The sequence below is a fragment of the Saimiri boliviensis genome, chromosome 1 (genome assembly GCF_048565385.1).
Source record: "Saimiri boliviensis isolate mSaiBol1 chromosome 1, mSaiBol1.pri, whole genome shotgun sequence".
Classification (NCBI taxonomy): Eukaryota; Metazoa; Chordata; class Mammalia; order Primates; family Cebidae; genus Saimiri; species Saimiri boliviensis.
This window is the reverse complement of record NC_133449.1, coordinates 145,881,623-145,901,492: the sequence shown is the minus strand read 5'-3', so window position 1 is coordinate 145,901,492 and position 19,870 is coordinate 145,881,623. Positions and strand designations below refer to the sequence as shown.

Here is a 19,870-nt window from a genome sequence, read left to right as displayed (position 1 = left end):
GGAGGAATGGGAGGAAGGGACTGGTGTGGCCGGAGGCAGTGGTAGAGGGCAGCAAAAGACAAGAGATGAGGCACTGCCATGGCCTGAGGCCGGGAAGGGGTCTCTGAAGTCACAAAGAAGAGAGGACACACGCCCTCACCACTGCCAGGCTGTGGCCATGACCTGGCCCCTCTGCTCTTCCCCTCCAGCTATGGAAGCTTCCAGTGCTGCCAGGTGCAGGTGGGATTCTCGAGAGTGGGGTGAAGAGTGTGGGCTCTTGGGCCATGCTCCCGGCCCAAACAAGCGGGGAGTGACACAGAGCTGGCCTCTCAGAGCTGCTGCGAGGAGCCCAGGGGCTCACCCAGTGAGCCAGCACACGTGAATACTCAGAGCAGGGCAGGTCCTAATGTGACCTCGGCCATGATGATTACTGCCATGATTACTGGGGAAAATGGCTTTCTGGCTATCTTCTGTCTGGTGACATGAAGATACTGCTGACATTTGGCTACAATACAATGTCCTGGGCTGCAAGGAATGAAACCGAAGATGAACATTTCATTTTTTTTTTTTTTGAGACAGAGTGTCGCTCTTGTTACCCAGGCTGGAGTGCAATGGCACAATCTCGGCTCACTGCAACCTCCGCCTCCTGGGTTCAAGCAATTCTCCTGCCTCAGCCTCCTGAGTAGCTGGGACTACAGGCACGCGCCACCATGCCCAGCTAATTTTTTGTATTTTTAGTAGAGACGGGGTTTCACCACGTTGACCAGGATGGTCTCGATCTCTCGACCTCGTGATCCACCCGCCTCGGCCTCCCAAAGTGCTAGGATTACAGGCTTGAGCCACCGCGCCCGGCGAACATTTCATTTTTTGACTTAGAGCCAGGGGTAAAAAAACACCTTGGATCACTGAGCCCTAAAAGATATACAGACATGAACAGTTTTTTTGGTTTTATGTTTTTTGAGATGGAGTCTTGCTCTGTTGCCCAGGACGGATGCAGTGGCACTATCTCAGCTCACTGTAACCTCTGCCTCCTGGGTTCGAGCGATTCTCTTGCCTCAGCCTCCCGAGCAGCTGCAATTACAGGCACGTACCACCATGCCCGGCTAAATTTTGTATTTTTAGTAAAGACGGGGTTTCACCATATTCGCCAGGCTGATCTCGAACTCCTGACCTCAGGTGATCCACCTGCCTCAGCCTCCTAACGTGATGGGATTACAGGAGTGAGCCAATGTGCCTACGACATGAACAGTTTTTTATCTTACCAGGAATGGGCCCGGTGGCAGGGAGGGAAAGTCAGGGAAGACTGGGTTTTTGGGGCAAACACAGTACTGAGGTGACATCTGGCCCCAGACTGACACATTGTTGTACATGGCCGAGGATCTGAGGGCTGCCTGGGTCTCCCCAAGCCTGGTTGTACCCTCTCTGGCAGCAGAGAGATCCAGGCCCAGGGATGATAGACATGTGTCTAACAAAGGGCTGACCCTAGAGCCTGCCTCTGTCCTGAGAAGCTTTCTGCACAGGCTCAGGGTATGACGGGCCCAAAGGCCTGTTTGACGTCCCTGTCCCCAGAGCCAGCAGGACCCCTGCAGACTCCCGAGTGGAGATAGGGCACAGGAAATACAAAAGGAAGAGACATAGGAGACCCCAGGGGTGGGAGGCAGGAAAGTGTGGTGTTCCTCCACCAGCTTCCCTCAGAGCTGTCCGCCCAGGCTGCTCCCCATCCTGTTTGGTGTGGCTCTCCCCCAGTCCTAGGGCTCTGTGCGGGTCAGGAATGAAGGAGGCGGGGTGGGAGAAGCCTCTGCCTTAGCCACTCTGCACGGGAGGGAGATGTTTATGCTAGGCCAGGCGAGAGGAAAATCCCATGTGGGCGACTCTGCCTCAGGGGGCCCTGGGAACCACTGCTGTGGTGCATTTAGGCCAACACAGCAGCTACCCAGGCATGTGATGGGCTTGCTTCTCCACTGCTGCGTGTGATCCGCGCCATTTGGTTCCCTACAGATAGCACCAACTTCATCTTTGCTAGGCTCCCTGCCTCTGAGGCTTTCCAGACAGTCCCTTTGTGCCTTTGGGACGATCTACCTACCCTACAGGGACACAGCAGTGCCGCCTGCAAGTTCTCCAAGTTCTCAGGGCTGTGCCCTGGAGAGCCAGAGGCAGGCAGAATCCAAACAGGAAGATGATCTGGCTTCAAAGCCTTGTCCGTGTGTCTGGCCAGATGGAAACAGACAGAATGAGTCCCTCACATGCCTGAGAAGCAGTCTGGGAAGGGGCAGCTCGCAGAGGGATGAGGGTGCACTTCCTGCGTTCCTTCTGACCTCACACCACCCTACGCATCTTCAGTGCCTGGTGTGTGCCTTCCCGGGGCTGCAGAGGTGGGAGACGGGTGGGGCACGCTCTGGCTTCTCCAGTTGTTCTCTCACTGGTTTGAGCTGATCTTTTAAAATCATGGCCCCATGTGTGCAATCTGATGCCAGCTGTGGACACGCACGTGTGAACACATGTGGATCTGCTTGGAGCCTTCAGGCCCACACGTGAGTCTCAGGTTAAGAGCTCCTGGCCAACAGAATGTGGATTCTCCCCCCGCATCTCTCACTGCTCCCTGGGTGTGGATTCTTAAAGCAAGAAGTGTGACTGGCTGCAGGCATTTCCTTGGTGTTCTATCCAGGATGGAGTTTCTTCCCATCTGGCATGCTTTGCTGTTTTTCTATGAATTCTGAGTGAGTCCCTGGCTGATGTGAGCTAATCTGACAGCCTCGGTGAGCTGGGGCAAGAGCCTCTACTGCCTCGGCCTTGTTCAAGGCCCGCCCATCTTGGCATGGCCAGGAGCTGGGGTTGAGAGTGCCCTGCCCTACAATGCCCCGACCCTGGTTCCCAAGCAGCGCAAAGGCCTTGATGCTACACGCATCCCACTCCCCCGGCCCAGGCTGCCCTCGGCAGTCTCCTGGTCCTCATTCCACGAGCAGGAGCCCACATCACAGTCATCAACTTCTCTGTGCCCCAGAGGAAGAGAAGAAACATAGGGAGGACAGGTCACAGAGGGCCTGGGAGGCCTGGGTGCCCTGGCTCCATTCCAAGGCTGTGCTGCCTTCAAATTCTCTGCTACTGCCACTTTGAGGAGGAGGGAAGAGGCAGTGGCACATGGTTCCTGGGGAGGGAAAGTCAAGGGCGCACCCCCAGGGCTCCTGTGCCCGGGCCTCCTCCCTGCAGGATGCCTCCTCCTGGCTGCTGCCCATCTTCCGGTGGGTTCTCGCTGCTCCTCCCCACCCCACCCTCCCTTCCTAAGGAAGAACTCTCCCTTTCTCTCTGCCTTTCCTACCGCCTTCACTGGGCCCCCACACTCCACCTCTAGCATTCCTGCCATCTGTTCCAAGGACGTAAGGTTGGCCCCCATGTGCTGACTTGGGGACACAGGATGGAGAATGGACTTGCTCACCCAGGGGATAGAGGGTGGGAGCCCCAGCAGAGGTCCTGGGGTCAGGATGTGAGAACTGCTTCCCTGACCACAGCCACTGACTGCCTAGAACTGGGTTCCTGGGCAAGGCCCCACATGGGCCTTCTGTGACTTGACCTGGCATGTTCTGGGGCACAGGCAGGCCTGTGGGGCTCTGGCCGCCCCTTGCCAGGCACTGGGCCTGGTCTCAGGGCCAAATAGGGCTGGGGCGCCTCCCATTGAGACCAAGGAGGTGCTCTCGGGGATGTGGGGGGAGGCTGCGGCTGCAAGACCCATAAACCTCTATGACTCAAGGCTGTATCAAAGCATGGGACGACTAGGACCCTGGGCATGGATGTCCAGAGGGGCACAATGGACAGAGACCCCCAGGCAGACACTTGAGATTCACTGGGAACTTTTCTACCAACTCGTGTCTCCAGGCATTTTCCAGGGCTGCATCGCCAGAGGGAAGTGGCATCTGCCGGGGCCCTGGGAGAAGAGCCGGCCTGCTGTCCAGAAGGGACTCGGAGGCGAGGACTGGGAACGCAATGGCCGTCTTTACTTCCAAGTTACCTCTCTGGCCGGAAACAGCCTATGTGAATGATGCTGTCTCCTGCCTGGGCTGCCTGCCACATGAAGCGCTATTTTTAGCTTCTCAGCAAGGAAGGAAATGGCCACCTAGTCTTCTTCCACCTGTGAGACCCCAAGACTAAAGCCCCTGGATTCTAGACTGGAGAGACGGGGCCCAGGCAGAGAGACGAGTAGCCGACCCAGATGGTTTTATGTTTAGCCAATGGCTCAAAGGCATCGAAGGTGCAGGGAGATGCGGAAAAAGGTCTGTGAGGGTCTCTGGAGGCTGCTGGAGGATGAGGGCTGCCTGCCTCTGGGGTGTCTTGAGGTGGTAGATAGCCAGGAGCAACCCAAAGACCCCTCACACCCTGGCAGAGCTCCAGAGATCCTGAGCAATAGCCCAAAGGACGACCGTGGTCCAGCCCAAGACCTGGACTTCTAAAGCCCCTGAGGTCGGAACCTTTAGGAGAAGACTTACCAGAGGTGTTGAGCAGACCGGCTCTGCTGGGGGTGGGCACCTGGAGCTCTGAGTGGCTGGTCCGGAGGTCAGGGCCATCAAGGGGGCCTGGATCATCTGTCTGGCCTGCAGGGGAGGAAGCAATTTCTGCCAGCACCTCCAGGTCCTTCAGGATCACCTGGGGAGAGAAGCGGGGTGGGAGGGATAAGCTCTCCACATGAGCTGTACTGACCTGGGCAGAGGTGTGGTCGGCGGCCCACCCACCGGTTGGGAGGGGTCTGCAGATGACAGCAGGCTGGGGACAGCCATTAAGGCCATAGCTGCGCATGCTCAGAAAGAGGACATAAAGGACACGGATTGAAGGGAACATAGACCATAGTGAACAGGGCCTCTGGAGGAAGGAAACTGGAATCCAAAGATGGCAAAATCGGCTTCCTCCAAATCCCTCTCCTCTCGGGTCCCCTGAACTGGGCTTTGAGGCTTCCCAGGAGTCCCGGGACTCAGGAAGCAGAGTGTTCTCTGCACAGAGTGCATTTCAGGCCTCCAGGATGCACAAAGTTCCCAAAATGCCCTCCAGGCCACGCGTGACTGTGTGCGGTAGCCACGGCCCCACCCACCCTTAGGCCACAGAGCAACTTCTTCTGCAGAGGTGACACCAGCCCACTGCAGACCCTACAGCGCCCTCCACATTTGGCATGCTACTCTGGGCTCCAAGATAAAGGACTTCCTAATGTCCAGACATGTCAGGTGGTCCTCAGTGGCTCTGAAGTATCCCTGCACAGGTTTGGGTGGGGTGAGGCCCCACCCAGCCTGACCATCTATCTGCTGAGTTATTCTGAGACAGAGGCAGAGTGGGGCGTGGGGCCAGCACTGAGTGTGAGTGCAGGTCAGCGCTGTGTCACAATGTCCCCAGGGCTGCTCTATAGCCCCTGTATGCTTAGAAGCCTTTTCTCGCATGGCACCCACTTCTGCTTGGCACCAAGAGCTGGCACTCTGCTGCAATGGGCAGTGGGGAGAGAGGCCGGGGCCCTGCTGGGAGAGGCTTCTGTGTGTGTGTGTATGTGTGTGTGCTGGAGCCCTGCCCTGCTGGGAGGGGCTTCACTGTGCGTGTGTGTGTGTGTGTGTGTGTGTGCGTGTGTGTATGCGTGTGTGCCGGGGCCCTGCCCTGCTGGGAGGGGCTTCACTGTGTTTGTGTGTGTGTGTGTGTGTGTGTGTGTACCTGCTTCAGGGGCTACTGAGGCTTTCTGGCCACCTTCTGCTGACTCTGCTTGTCCTGCAGGGAACTCCTCACACCGTGGGTGGTTGCCTGCTCTTTCTGCCCCTCACTCCTCTCTGGCTCTGAAGAGGGACTGTGCCTGTCCACCCAAAAAGGTGTATCTCCAGGACTGTCCCTGCACCCAGCAGATGCTCAGCAAACATCAGGTGAATTGGCGGCTGCCTGCGCCTCTTCCTGGGCTACTCTGAGCCCAGGCCAAGAATAACCATGGCAACCATGGGCTTCAGCCCTGGACCAGGAAGTGGGACAGAGCCTGATGGGCAGGGTCACGTGGGCCAAGACCAGCCAGATGAGTGGAATATGGGAACACAAGATAAAGCTAGCACTATAGGGTTCCCACTGGGGGATTAAAATGTTCTGGAATTAGATAGGGGAGATGGTTGCAAAAACCTTGTAAATACACTAAAAGCCAGTGAATTCTATACTTCAAAAAGGCAAATTTTATCTCAAAAAAAAAAAAAAAAAAGATAAGGCCTGCCCCCTCGAAAGCCATTTCTGTCATAGCAAACACAGTGCAGTGCCTCTCCCACACCGCCCAACTGTCACTTCTTCTCCTGGTTCCTCTAGGCCAGCCCTGGCACACCCAGCCGGGAACCCCTTTGCTTGCTTACCCATTCCCGCCCCTCAGCCTTCAAACAGCGTCACGTGTTGGCACACAACCTCCTGGCCAGCCACAGCCCCGCCTCACCCAGGCAGGAGCTGGCACTCACTCACAGACTCACTCACACAGACCTGCCTCCCACTGTCCAATTTTGTGTTCCCCTCATGGCTCTCCCACTCACGGAGAATGGGATGTCTGTGGGCCCCTGCTTTGTGCCAACGGTTGCTCTGGGTTCTGGGGCAGTACAGGTGAGTCACAGCCGGCCCTGCCCATGGCCTGGCGCACAGAATGGAGAGCTGATGATCCACGTGGCTGAGGAACGTGGCTGCCCAGTCATATGGCAGGAGCAGGGGCTGCCTCTTCACCCAGGCCAGGAGCTGGGGAGCCCTGGTGGGTCTCAGCCTAGAAGCAGTGATGGCTGAGGTCTCTGCTTACACTGAGGACAGAACCTCCAGGGATTCTTTGCTTCAGCCACAGAAGAAAGACGCACAGGGCGGAGAGAAGGATGGGGAAGCAGCACAGCAGCCAGTGATGCTGCGGTCCTGCCCGATTCATCCGGCCACAGCATGAGGTACACAGGCCACACACCCCAATACTTGCTCGAATGTCCATGCACGGCCAGGGAGGGGGCTCAAGACCAGGAAATGAAGTCAGGGGGGCAGTGGGGGAACGACTCACCCAAAATTAAACAGGCAAGAATCAAGCCAACAGCTCCTCAGACAGTTACCCAGAGAGCTGCCACAGGTAGACACCCACTCCTAGGTAGTTACCAAGAGAACTGCAAACGTCTGTGCCCATCAGACTTATATATAAACGCTCGCAGCGGCATTACTCCTAATAGCCAGAGAATGGAAACCACCCAAAGGAATTGCAGTGGAGACACGACGAAATGGAACATGGCACGGCCACACCAGGGAATATTATTTGGTAATAAAAAGAAATGAAGTACTGGTACCTGCTACTCGTGAATGAACCCTGAAAACACCTGCTGAGGGAAAGAGGCCAGCCACAAAGACCACACCCTGTATGATGACTCCATTAACAGGCAAATTCACAGAGACAGAGGCTGGGTTTGTGGTCGCCAGGGGCTGTGGGAGGGAGGCACAGGGAGTGACTCCTAATGGGTGCAGGGTGTGTACAGGGCTTCTTTCTGGGGTCAGGAAAATGTTCTGGAATTAGTAGTGATAGTTGTATACTCTTGTGAAAATACTAGAAGTTACTCTATTGCATACTTTTAAAGTATACAATAGAGTGGTTTTACGAATTTTATGATCTGGGAATCGTATAAAAAAAAGGGGGCAAAACCCCAAATCAGCAATCTAATTCCTAACCCATCTGCTCTTGCTCTGCCCGCAGCCCAAGGTGGAGGGCTCTCACCCACTCCCTGTGATCTCTCACCTGATCCAGGAGAGATGAGGAGCACAGTGAGGCGATGTCTCTTTACATCGCTTCACCCCCTGCCCCCATGCTGCCCATCCCAGCCCGGTCTCTCTGTATAGGGGGACAGAGGCACACGACTCTGGGCAGCAAACACTAGTGGCCACGTGCAGCAAGGGAGGAAAGTGGGGAGAAAAGTGTGAGCCAGTGGGGCGGCTGGGGCCAGGCTGGCACTCGCAAGATCCCTGAGCCACGCGGACAAACTGATTGACGCTGGGTATCTGGCAGGTGCCTATTTCCCTGTCGGAAAGAGGGCTGGGAAGAGCCACCGGCATGCGAGAGGCCTGGCCTGTGCAAGCTTGCTTCCACCCCTCAAGGGGCTCCAGTGCCAGGCTGCAAAGGACGAGGAGGCAAGAAGAGCAGGCTGTCCTCGCTCCCGGCCACAATGAGTGCCCTCACTTGTCACCAGTCTCACCTCACAGAATATGCACAAGGGATCTGAGATTTGGAGAGTCACCTGCTCAAGATAACGGTGAGTCCACCTCAAACCCGGCTCTGGTCCCCACACCTGAGCCTGCTGATAACAATACACAGGGCTCTGTGGTCAGACAGGCCTGACATCCAATCCTGACCCTGGACCAGTTAACTACAGCCACACAACCCTCCCTCTCCGGATAGCTACTGAGCAGCTGCTGTGGGCTGCTCCTGTGCTGGCTGTAAGACACACGAGGCTGGGCAGGTGAGGCTCTGCCTTCAGTGAGGTCACAGACTCCTGGAAGAGACAGGCGGTGAGCATTCACTGCTAATACAGGGCAGGTGCCACGAACCCAGAGACAATGCCTGAGGGGAGCCCAGAGGCTCTGGAAGTAGTTGAGCAGAGCTGGCCAAGGGAACAAGGGGGAGGATGGCATTCAAAGCACTCTCTTACCTAGCATAAGCCATTCATAGACATAGAACCGCATGGTACATTCCAGGAAACTAGGCTTTGGGGCTAGCTCGAGTGAGGAATGGGGCCAGAGGTGGCGGCAGAGCCAGAAATCAGGCCAAAGTGGTAGGCAGCGCCAGACCTTCAAGAGCTCATGACACAAGGCCACGTGTGGTGGCTCACGTCTGTAATCCCAGCACTTTGGGAGGCCGAGGCAGGTGGATCACTTGATGTCAGGAGTTCGAGACCAGCCTGGCCAACCCTCTCTACTAAAAATACAAAAGTTAGTTGGGCGTGGTGGTGGGCGCCTGTAATCTCAGCTACTCAGGAGGCTCAGGCAGTAGAATCGCTTCAGCAGAGGTTGTAGTGAGCTGAGATCGCACCACTTCACTCCAGCCTGGGCGAGAGAGTAATACTCCGTCTCAAAGACAAAACGAGAAAGAGCTCATGACGCACACAAATAAGTCTGAACTTCGTTTTGCAGAGGACGGGTGCCTCAGTTTCCCCATATGTGCAAATAGAGATATGACCTTGCCAGGCTGTTGTGACGATTACAAGAGATGCTTGATGTAAAAAGCAGGCACACGAGAAAGGCTGGCTCACCACTTCATTCCAAGATTTCTGGTCCCACAGCTGAGCTGTTCCCTGGCCTGGGCTTAGTGACTGAGCACTGGGTGCCCACACCAAGGGCTTCCCACCCTGCTTTCACCCCTGCAGAGAATGTGCCTAGCCCACCTCGGTACCACTGCCTCCCGCCCTGCTGCAGAGCACAGCCAGGAAAGCTGCATATTTTACATTTTCAATTCTCTTATTTTAGAAAGTTTAACACCAAATGGCAAATGAATGCAAATTACACTTCAATTGCACAATTAAAGCCGGAAATGTTGTCTACAGGTTCCTTCAGTAATCCCAGCCACTCCTCTTGTGCTTATGTATCACGGTCCCCAGAGGCTGGCAAAAAGCCCACAGCCCTGCCTGGGACGACACTGAGTGCGCCTGTGCGCACAAACACACGGCAGCCCTCCAGTCCCTTAAATAAAGCAGGACCCGGGAACAGCATCCCCATCTTCCTTTAGCCTCCTAGAGGTGAGGAGAAGGCGCCACCCAGATGGAGGGCAAGGAACAGCTTGACGTGCAGCCTGGGCTGTCGGGAGCTGGCTGACACCCGGCTTCTGTGCCCATCCAGTCCAGCTGCTGCTTTGCTCCCAGCTGCCAGCAAACCTGACTCAGCCTAGGGGGTGACCTTGAGGCTCTGGACCAACAATCTTGATGGGGAGCTTGGTCAGGACTCTGCCTCTGCCTGGGGTGGGAAGAGAGGTGCTGGTGAGAGGAAGGCCCTGGGAGGCAACCTCGACAGGGGGCCTGGGACCCAGCCACAGAGACCAAGGGGAGCTGCCCTTCAGCTGCACCTGGCTTTCAGCCTCTGTGCCGGGCCAGGGTTTTGGTGCTCTGGCCACCTGGATACCCTGCAACCCTTGGTGTGTGGGCAGAAATCTCTGGATTAGGATAAGGTGATCTCAGTGGCCTGGCTGGCTGTGTGTCCCTCTCAAGAGCTGAAGACACACTGCCAGGCCACTCCTGCATCAGCCTCTAGGAAAACAGACCTAGTCCTCCTTCCAGTGAGCAGGCTGGCTGGAGCCGGCAGTCCCAGCTCTGAGGATGAGAAAGGCCCAAAGAAAGCAGGAGGAAGTCACACCAATTAGTATGCGCTACACAGCTTTTTTGCAAAATGAATATAAAACACTTGTGCTTTCTTTTTGTGTGAGAGAAAGACGGGAGGAAAGAGAGGGAGGGAGGGAGGTTACAAGAAAGCAATATTCTGCAGGAGCAGGAGTGCCTGCCATTACCATGGCGACAGGTGGGGGTGGGGAAGGCCCATTAGCTGGCCCCTGGTTTCGGAGTGGAGTGAGCCGGCCATCAGTGGAGTGAAAGGGTCAGGGTGGTTGGCATCTGGATGTGGGCAAAATCTCACAAAGCAGCTCTCAGGAGGCCTCAGGGTGAGGGGAGAGGGCTTCGTGCCTTCCACGGAGGTGATTTTACACCAGCAAAGGGCATATTTCAACATGGGAGGAGGGTCAGTGTCTGGGTGGGGCCATCACAGGCTGTGGCCCCACTGCATTCCAGCAGGGAAAGCCTTGTCTCTCTGGGATGGTGGCTGCTCCCCCTCTTCTCTGACTGGTCCACCCAGGCATTCACTGTCCCAACATTTGGTCGCAGACCAGTCCTAAGAGATCTCAGTGTGGGAGGCTCCCTGCTCCCACACTCCCCAGGTGCTGTGGACGATTCTTTTCATTCCAGGAACAGCTGGGGACTGGACACCAGCTTTGCACGTCAAGTGTCTAGGCCGGGAGGTCCGTTCTCACCTCCTACCAAGATTCCTGAACATAAAGTCCCAGGGCGAGGCACTCAGCCTAAACTAAAGAAATACTTGCCGACCTGCAGCGTTGGGCAGGAAATGGAAGACAGATGGCTCTGAGCAGCTTCTGCCAAGGGGGGCGGAAGGAGAGGCCACCTACTTCACTCTACCCACTTATCCTTAAGAGACTTTGTCAAAGGTTCACAGAGGCCACTGGGCCGCTGATGAGGTCCTAGAAGTCAACTGACTCAGCTCCTGAAGAGGGAACCCTTCTTGTGTTGACAGGAAATCCCCAAGCTGGGCCCTCTCCAGGCCTGGCCAGGAAGAAGCTACAAGAATGTTTCCAAGGGACACGCTTGATACTGGCAGGGAGAGGTGAATTCAGGCTAAAGGCCTTGGAGGCTGAGGTCTGGCCAGTGCAGGCCACTGCCGAAGGCTATCTGATGCCTCTGCCTGGAGCAGCCAGGTGGCAGGGCCTTGCCTGAGATCGGGGTCAGGTCCAGCTGTTCCTTCCTGTGAAGTGGAGCTGGTGTTAAGTGCACAGGCCCCGAGGGCCGGCATGCATAGAAAACCTCAGGGTCTTCTGCTTCCTTCCACGCAGGAGCCTGGCCCCTTCCTTCGCGAGGGGTGCAGCCTGGCTGGCCAGGCCTCTTTGGTCCCTGACCACGTATGGGATGGCTTCATCAGCCAGAGAGCTCACCCTAGGAAGCCGGGCTGCTGTGCCCAGGAAGGGTTCCTTGGGGGAGCCAAGGGAAGGACAGCAAGGCTCCCATTGCTGAGAGCATGGAAGAAGGCACTGGCACCAGCTGACACCAGGGTCAGAGGCCTCCGCCTTGGACGGGGAGAGTAACCGTGAGCTGCAGCAGGCGGCAATCGGGCCCGGGCCCTGGCCTGGGAAAGGGGTGGCCTTCTGAGAAATGCCCCAGTCTGCACCGGCTCACAGCAGCCCTGCCTTCCGCAACAAGGAAAGCGTTGCCTAAAGAACACTTAGATCTGGTGGCGGGAAAGCAGCACTACTTAGGCCTAGACCTATTTTATTTCCCACTGAGAAAACCACCCTGATAGAAAATGGTTTGTCTTGGTAAAGCAAACAAAACAAAACAAAACAAAACAATCGTAAATCTTAGTGTTGTGCGACTTTGAACACAAGCCCCTGGGGATGAGGACGGTGTTCTCTGTTTAGACATTTTGCCACCTTTCCTTCAGTGCCCAGCCCTGTGCCACATATGCCGGCAGCTGTGCCTAACGCTGACTGTTAGGTTCCATTGATGAATAGTGACAGCACTGTGTGGTTCTGGCAGCTGAGGATACTCTAGCGGCCATTCCTCTTAGGGTAAAGGAAAAGAAAGGCCAGCCTCGGGTAAGACGGTGGAGACCAGATCCCTGACCTTTGCCTTCTCTCCCACCTGCTAAGGTCTCCCCGCCACTTCCAGCTGATTCCAGCCATTGCTCACTTGCATCATCCTGGGCCTTGACCCAGAGGGTAAGTTCTCAGGGTTATAAATTCTCCCCTTGAGCTGGGCAGGGATGGGGTGGTGCCTGCTGCACTGAAGGCAGCACGAGTCGTGCCCACATACCTGCTATGGCTCTGTTACCAGGTGATGAGCCCAGGGGCCATGGCAGCCAGGAGAGGGCTCCTGCCTCCCTCCAGGGCCCTGCTTCATTCTGGTTTACTTGCAAGCCACGCACAGCCCCTGAGCTAATATGCAGGCTCTACCCTAGAGGCCTAGCTTCCAATCTGCTGTGGAAGGGCCCAGTGCAGCAGGGCAGGCCCCAGATGTGGGGTACACCCAAGGAGATGAGCTCCTCTTCCAGCCAACCTCTTATTTGTTCACTTTCTCAGATGTTTCTGAGCACCTACTGTGGGCTGGATGGACCATCCTTACAGAGCTCCCACCTAATGGGCCATCATGGAGAGGGATCAGGGATAGGAGAAGCTCTGAGTGATGTGGAGACATAAAGACACAGAGGGAACCTGGCGTAGCCTTGATGCGCAGGAGTTGGGGGGGAGAGGGGGTGTGTGTGTGTGTCAGACAGATGGACAGGGGTGCGTGTGTGTGTGTGTGTGTGTGTGTGTGTGACAGACAGACAGATGGACAGATAAACTAGGCTTCACAGAGCACCTAAGTGAGATCTGGCCCAAGTTATTTAACTTCCCCCGTTTCCTCTTAGGGGAAATGGGAAAAACAATGTGACCTACCCGTGAAGGTTGTCTGATTGTGAAGATGAACTAAGATCATTCACAGGGGCCAAGCACAGGGTCTGGAACAGAGCAGGCCAATGTGAAATGCTAGGTCTCGTTAGCAGTGGGGGGACTGGCCCAGTCCTCTGTATCTCTGGGCTCACCTGGGTTCACTCAAGCTCCTGCCCAGTCTGCGGGCCTTGTGACTTGCCAACAGGGAGGTGCCTGGGAAATCCGGCCGATTCAGCCTTGGCCATCTCCAGAGGAGGAAAAATCAACATATGACTTGGATGAAATTTTGACTTCTGAGGACACCAGGAATGCTAAGTGGGGTGAAAACCAGGGGCCCTGGCTTGGCTGCCACACTTAGGGCTGCGTAGAGAGGGCCCCAGAGCTGAGAGCTGGGGGCATATGGCCTGCAGTCTCCAAGCAAGATCTCATGCTGGTCGGTATCTGGGCTCCCAATGAGCGATGTGCACCAAACCCACCAGGGAGCATGTGAAAAATGCCAGCCCCTGGGCACCCAGGCTCTGCTTGAGGGACAATTGAGGAAGGCCGGGAATGGGGCCCAAGCAGCTGGATTTTAGAAGCTCCAGGGAATTGTGGTGACAGTCCTGGTTTCAATGGCTCTGCTGTGTGGCTTGAGATGGGGCTGGATAGTGTGCTCAACCCTGCAGGCAACTTGCCCTACAGCTTGGCTCCAGGAAGAGTGAGCAAGAGGGCCCAACCCTGCCTCAGGGAAAGGCCGGCTACACTGGTTCCCCTTGGCGGGTTTCCTCCTACCGCCAGAGGCACAGCCTCTGGGAGAGCAGCCTACCTTTCTTCCACGCTTCTCAGCCCAACCTCTGCCTTCACCAGGAGCCAGGCAGTACCCTCCTGGCCCCCAATCCACTCACAGCAGTTACTGTGCCCAGCTCTGGGTCCTCACTGGTCCATCTGCCCAGGGCAAGGAATGTGGAGAGGTGAATACTCAAACCCTCCTGGCACAGGGCCCTGTCTTCTCTGGAGGGAGGTGGCGAGGCTGTCCGTAGTTACTGTGGGTCCCCCTGTGCTCTGGGGTGGCTGCTGTGGGCACTGAAATCACAAGGTGGGAAAACCTGGAAGAATGAAGGGTGGGCAGAGGCCTGCTTGGTGGATACAGTTCTCAGACTGCTATCTTGCTGTTCCCCTCGCTTTCCTAGCAACGATTTGCTGTCAAGCCTCCTCTGAGAAGACCACAGTCCTCCCTGAATCCCCAGTCGTGGCTGCTGGTACCTCTGCTGGGGGGCTGTCCCTGAGGAAGAAGGCCCAGGGCCGTGACTGTAGTCTAGATGTTTCCCTGGTTGATGGTGGCTCTTCTCCCTGGCTCATGGCTCCCTCTTGCTTGCTCTCAGAAGCCCCCAGAAAAAGGTGCAGGGACAGCCACGGGGAGAGGTGATAGAGGGCAGTGTCCCCTGCCCTCGGCAAGGCCCCAGGAGGGTGCCTCAGGAAGAGGGTCCCCGGGCCATCAGTGCCCGCCCAGCACCTCTTCCCCTGCAGGCTGGGCTCTTGGCAAGAGGAGTCAAGTTCTCTGGGCACCGACACGGTACCCCTCTGTTCTCTAGGCTGAGGTTGTACCTTAGTGCGTGATCTGAGTTTAAAGACAGTCACAGAATTGAGGTGGGGGTGGAAGGGTGTTTTTGTTTTGGAGAGTGGATGGAATGAAAATTGGAGGGAAGTGAACAGTGAGGCACAAACAGGAGGAAAAACAAGTCCTGTTCTTATGGAAGAATGTCCGCTTCTAAGCAGTCAGCATTAGTATTCCAGGGAGCGGAGTCAGGACCACACAGATTCAGGGCTGGAAGGGACCTCAGACCATCCAGTCCAACCCCAGCACTCCGGAAAGAAAACTGAAGTGAGGTGGTGGTGTGTGACCTGTCTGGTCCTGTGGAGAGGTGGGCAGCGAGGGGGCAGAGGCCGGCCCTCCTGATCCACACCCGGGCGGCTCCCACACCACCCTGCAGCAGGCCTGGCCACTGGCCTCAGCCCTTGCGGGAGAAGACCAGCCAGGTGGAAGATGGAGAGGGCTTCTGAACTGAGCCCTGGAGGGGAGCTGGGGGCCCCCATGTCAGTGAGCAGCCAGGGACAGCTACGGGGCCCGAGAAGGGGCAGGGGAATGAGGTCAAAGCCAAACGCGCAGAGGGAGAAGGGGCATCTAGAACTGAAGGTCAGCCAAGGACAAAACCCCATTGGGTCAGCGGAGGGCCCGGATAATGCAGTGCCTCCACCCTGGGCTGGGTCCCTGCTCTGCAGTGAGGTGACTCCTTGTGTGGGATGCTCTGGAATCAGATCTGACTGCCAATTCTGGCTGCTGGCACTGTGACCCTGGGCAAGTGATCCTCCTCACACCTGGGCCTAACAGATCATTCCTGGACCACCTTGTGGATTCATAAAGACACAGATGCAACACGCTCAGAAGAGGGCACAAAGCCTGCAGACTTCAGCCTGTACCCTCTCTTCCTCGCATCTCCTCCCACTGATGTGAGGGGTTGACACACAACCCACCATGGTTCCTGAAGAGAGCTGCAGTGGAGGTGGTGGAGGGTAAGCTGCCCCCAAATGAAGGGGCCTCTACTGCAGTGGAAGCCCCATTTTGGGGTGGATGCTGAGGGATGGCAGTAGCAGGCCCTCCCTCTGGCGGATGGAAGAGAGTAGGCCCAGCCACCTTGGAACCTAGGGCACTCTGCCTGCCCCCAGATTCCTCACAGCACAGCTCTGGGGTTTGGGGCTTCCCCTAGGTGGGACCCCAGGCCAAAGCCCCCGTGGTCAAGAATTAAATTCTTTTAAAGCAAGCAGATGAGCCCTGGGACCCAGCTGGCTGACCCGCCAGATCATGGTGACAAGGACTGCTTGGGAAGGATAAGGTAAGGGAGGACTTTTGTGGACCGGGTGGCATGAGGCTGGGGAACGGAAGAGGCACGATGGGGTAACACACAGGGCTACTCCTGCCTTGAGGGAGGAAGCCAGGCAGCCTCCCCTCAGCATTGCTCTGCTCTGGGCTGGGGCTGCAGGCAGGTGTGGCACTGCCGGCCCAAGCTGGGCTGCTCCTCTGGGCACCTAGGCGAGCCCCAAGATTTGCTTCTCTTTCTGGCGAGTCGACTTGGCCCCAGTGAGCGCTCTCCTTTCAGATCTGAGAACCTCCAGAGTTTTTCTGATCCGTTTCTCCTAGGACGAGCACCATGTAAACAAATGAAATCTCCCTTTCCTCCCGTACCAAAGCACATCACACCTTAAAACACAGTCAAGGGCACAGCAGGGACTGCTTCCTAGTACCTACCCCGCTGGTGAGGGGCTGAGAGGCCTGTGACCAAGGAGGGCTGAATAGGGCATTTGCCACCAAAGAGAAGAGCCCCTCAAGGAGCCCTAATCCTCTCCCCTCAGAACTCAGCAGAGGCTGGAACAGCCCTTGGGGTTCTATCCCATGGGTCAGGCACTTCTGGTACCTGTCCTCAGTCCAGGTACCACGGGGTCAGGAAGGTACCGGGCCACCTTGGACTGAGTACACTGCTGTACCCATGGTGTGTGTACCTTAAGCAATGCACAGATGCTTCTCAGCTGCCCTTAAATCACTCCCTTTCCTCCTGAGTCGTGGCTGTGCCACAGTGCGTGTGACGGCTGGTCCATGTTTCTCATGCAGTGAGTGAGTTCCCGAACTAGAAACGCTACCACTGCCATGAAAAATGTCCTCGGAATCCTATTTTCCAAATTTTCCAGAAAGGTGGTTCACATTTCTTTTCTCTGCATCTACACCAGTCACATGAGCCACAAACTCCCATCAGCAATGTTTCTGTTACTTTGAAGCTAAGGGAGGGAGAAGAGGCGAGTTCTTCCTGGGTTGAGACCCTCTTCTCCAAAGTGTTAAGAACACCCCGGCTTTGAGATGCTGGGAAGACTCTGGGGACACTCTCTCTGTAGGCCCAGCTGCAAAGAACACAGTTCATGCTGGTGACTGGGCCCAGCAGGGCATGCCTTCTGGACCTCAAAGGTTTTGTTTCTGAGTGAGAGCTGTGGCTGTGGAAGCCCCGACGCAGGTCCCCTGCTGACGACGCCACTTCTCCTCTCCCTGGACCCAGCGCGGCCAGCTGGAGCCCTTCCGCCTGCAAGTCGGGGAAGTGGCGCTATGAAGTCGCTGACAATGGGGCTCTGATGAGTGAGGCTTGTGCTGAATGCAGCCTCGCTCCTGCTCTGGGTGGCCCCAGCCCAGGAGTGCTGCGGAGGCTGGAGAAAGGAGGACAGGAGGGGAGAAAAATGCACAGGAGGCCAGTCCTGCGGCCCACTGTGTCCTCGTCTGCCTTTCTGTGACCTCAAAATGCAACTCAAGTCCCTTGAACACCTCTGAGGTCCTCCGGCCTCTAGAGATAGGCAGGAAAACAGAGCAGCTTCTGTCCTGGCTTTTACTGCTGAAGCGGAGCCAGAGAGGACTCGGAGCAGAGGTGGAGTCCGTCACCCTGATCTCAATGTGCATCTCCAGGCCCTTCCCAGAAACGACCTCCTGCATCACAGGAGCTATTGCTTATCGTGGGTTTACGTGTGCCGGGTCCTGAGCTGAGCATCTGACATTCATGATCTAATTTCATCCTTCTAACAAACTTGGGAGTAGCCTTGCATTATTACTTTGTTTACGAATAAGGAACCTAAAGCTTAGAGAGGCTAGGTTCCCAACCATTAAGAGCCAGAGCCCAGGGTGGCCTCCTAGACTTCCCGAACCCAAAGCCTGCGCTCTTAACCGCAGGCCTCAGTGTCACCTGAAGACATGTCAGTGTCAGGGAAGGACGAACCAGGACGGAAGTCATTCAAAATCACAACAGAATGACAAAACACTCAGAGTATTCATCAGGAGTGGATAAAACCTACAAAAAAGGCTCTCAAGCATTACCGAAGGACATCCAGATGGCTCACAGGACTAGGAAGAGCCTGGCTCCTGGGTGGGGGAGTTCATCACAGTGAGAGGTCAAGTTTCCCAAACAAACTTTTAATGACAGAAAGGTCATTACGAGGGGCTGAGATCTGGGTAGGGGCTTTATACTTTCTCTTTAAACACGTCTATGAGGCAGGTGTAGACATCATTAGCCCCCTTTCACAGGCCCAGGGAGGTGAAACTCCTTGCCCACGCTCCTGGCAAGGAAGGTTTAGAGCTGGGATTCAAGGCGAGGTCAGCTGTGTCCGGGATGCCCACGTTCACTCAGAGGGGAATAGATATCCTTCCAGCATTTTCCTGAGACTGTGATCACCCTGAGACTTCTAAATGAGGGCTGGGAGACGGTGTGCCTAGGAGTTGGGGACCACCTGAGATCTCACCATCAGGACCATGGAGAAGACCCCCATCCCATGGATATTCACAGGTGGGGCTATGGCCATCTTGCAGACAGAACTCACTCAGGCAGCATGGCGGCTGCCTGGCTGCCAGACAGACGACCATTGGCATCTTCTGGGCGGGGGAAGCAGCAGCCCCACCTCCCAAACAGGGACCCAGCAGGATGCTGTGAGCATGCGCCCTGCAGTCTGCACTGTGGAAATCAGGGTCACGTTTTCACTTAAAAAACAATTGGATCTGTAGCTACGGGAGGATTTCTATACCAGTGCCAGGAATATTAATTTGACACCTGCAAATTCTTTTACACAAAACGGATTTTCAGATAATGTCTGCAAGGAGCAGGCGGTACTGAGGAAACAGCCACTTATCTTGAATAATGGAAAGGCAGAGACAACTGAGGATGCCAGAGGGCGGAGACTAATGAGGTGTCACTCAGTGGAACTGGGGAACAATGGCAGACGAGACACCCCAGTGAGGCCATGCGCCTGTGGGACTGAGAGAGATGGCCAGCTGAGTCTCTGAGGCTCTGCTGCGCCCATGCCAGCTCTTGCATCACCAACACCTGAGCGCACTGTCCCGACGGCAGTGGCTCTCAGTGAGAGGGAAGAGCATGTGGGTTTATCACAACTGCCCCGGGAGAGCAAGACATTTGCAACACAGATGACAAAGCACATGTCCCAAATATACAAAGAGCTGCAACAGATCAATAAGAAAAGCAGATGAAGGATATGGGGGTTGAAGGGGGAGCTTTTCCAAAATACACATACTGGCTGGTCATGGTAGCTCATGCCTGTAATCCCAGCACTTTGGGAGACCAAGGTGGGCAGATCACTTGAGGTCAGGAGTTCAAGACCAGCCTGGCCAACATGGTGAAAGCTCATCTCTACTAAATAAACAAAAAGTTAGCTGGGTATGGCGGTGCATGTCTGTAAACCTAGCTTCTTGTCTGTAATCCTGGCTGAGGCAGGAGGATTGCTTGAACCCAGGAGGTGGAGGCTGCAGTGAGCAGACATCGCACCATTGCACTCCAGCCTGGGTGGTAGAGCGAGATTCCATCTCAAAACTCCCCCACCAAAGAACAAAAATATATACCCCTCTCTACGCTTAAGAACTGGAACAAGAGAAAAAGACTACAAAACCTTCCTCTGGCGAAATCACGAGGAAATGAGGGAGATACAACCACACACCAGCTCCCGGTCCGGCTGCTGATGTGGGGGCTGGGGGCACACTGGCTGAGACTCCGGCCGGTGAGGAAGCGACTAAGGGGCCGGGCTTTAGTGCCAAACAGATCTGGCTCTGGGTTTGGACTCTACCACCTCCTGGCTGTGTGCAGGTCACGGGACCCCCTCAGGACTTAAGTTTTCTGAACTGCAAAATGGAAGTAA

The 19,870-nt window shown here is 55.8% G+C and overlaps 1 protein-coding gene across 1 annotated transcript in view; it reads right to left on the bottom strand.

The window, feature by feature from the left end:
* The window catches only part of VAC14 (VAC14 component of PIKFYVE complex), a 125,886-nt gene that overhangs the window by 57,748 nt on the left and 48,268 nt on the right, over window positions 1-19,870 (bottom strand). The window contains exon 13 of the mRNA XM_003939929.4: window positions 4,458-4,614. Coding sequence (XP_003939978.1) covers window positions 4,458-4,614 — 157 coding nt within the window. The remainder of the gene's footprint in view (window positions 1-4,457; window positions 4,615-19,870) is intronic.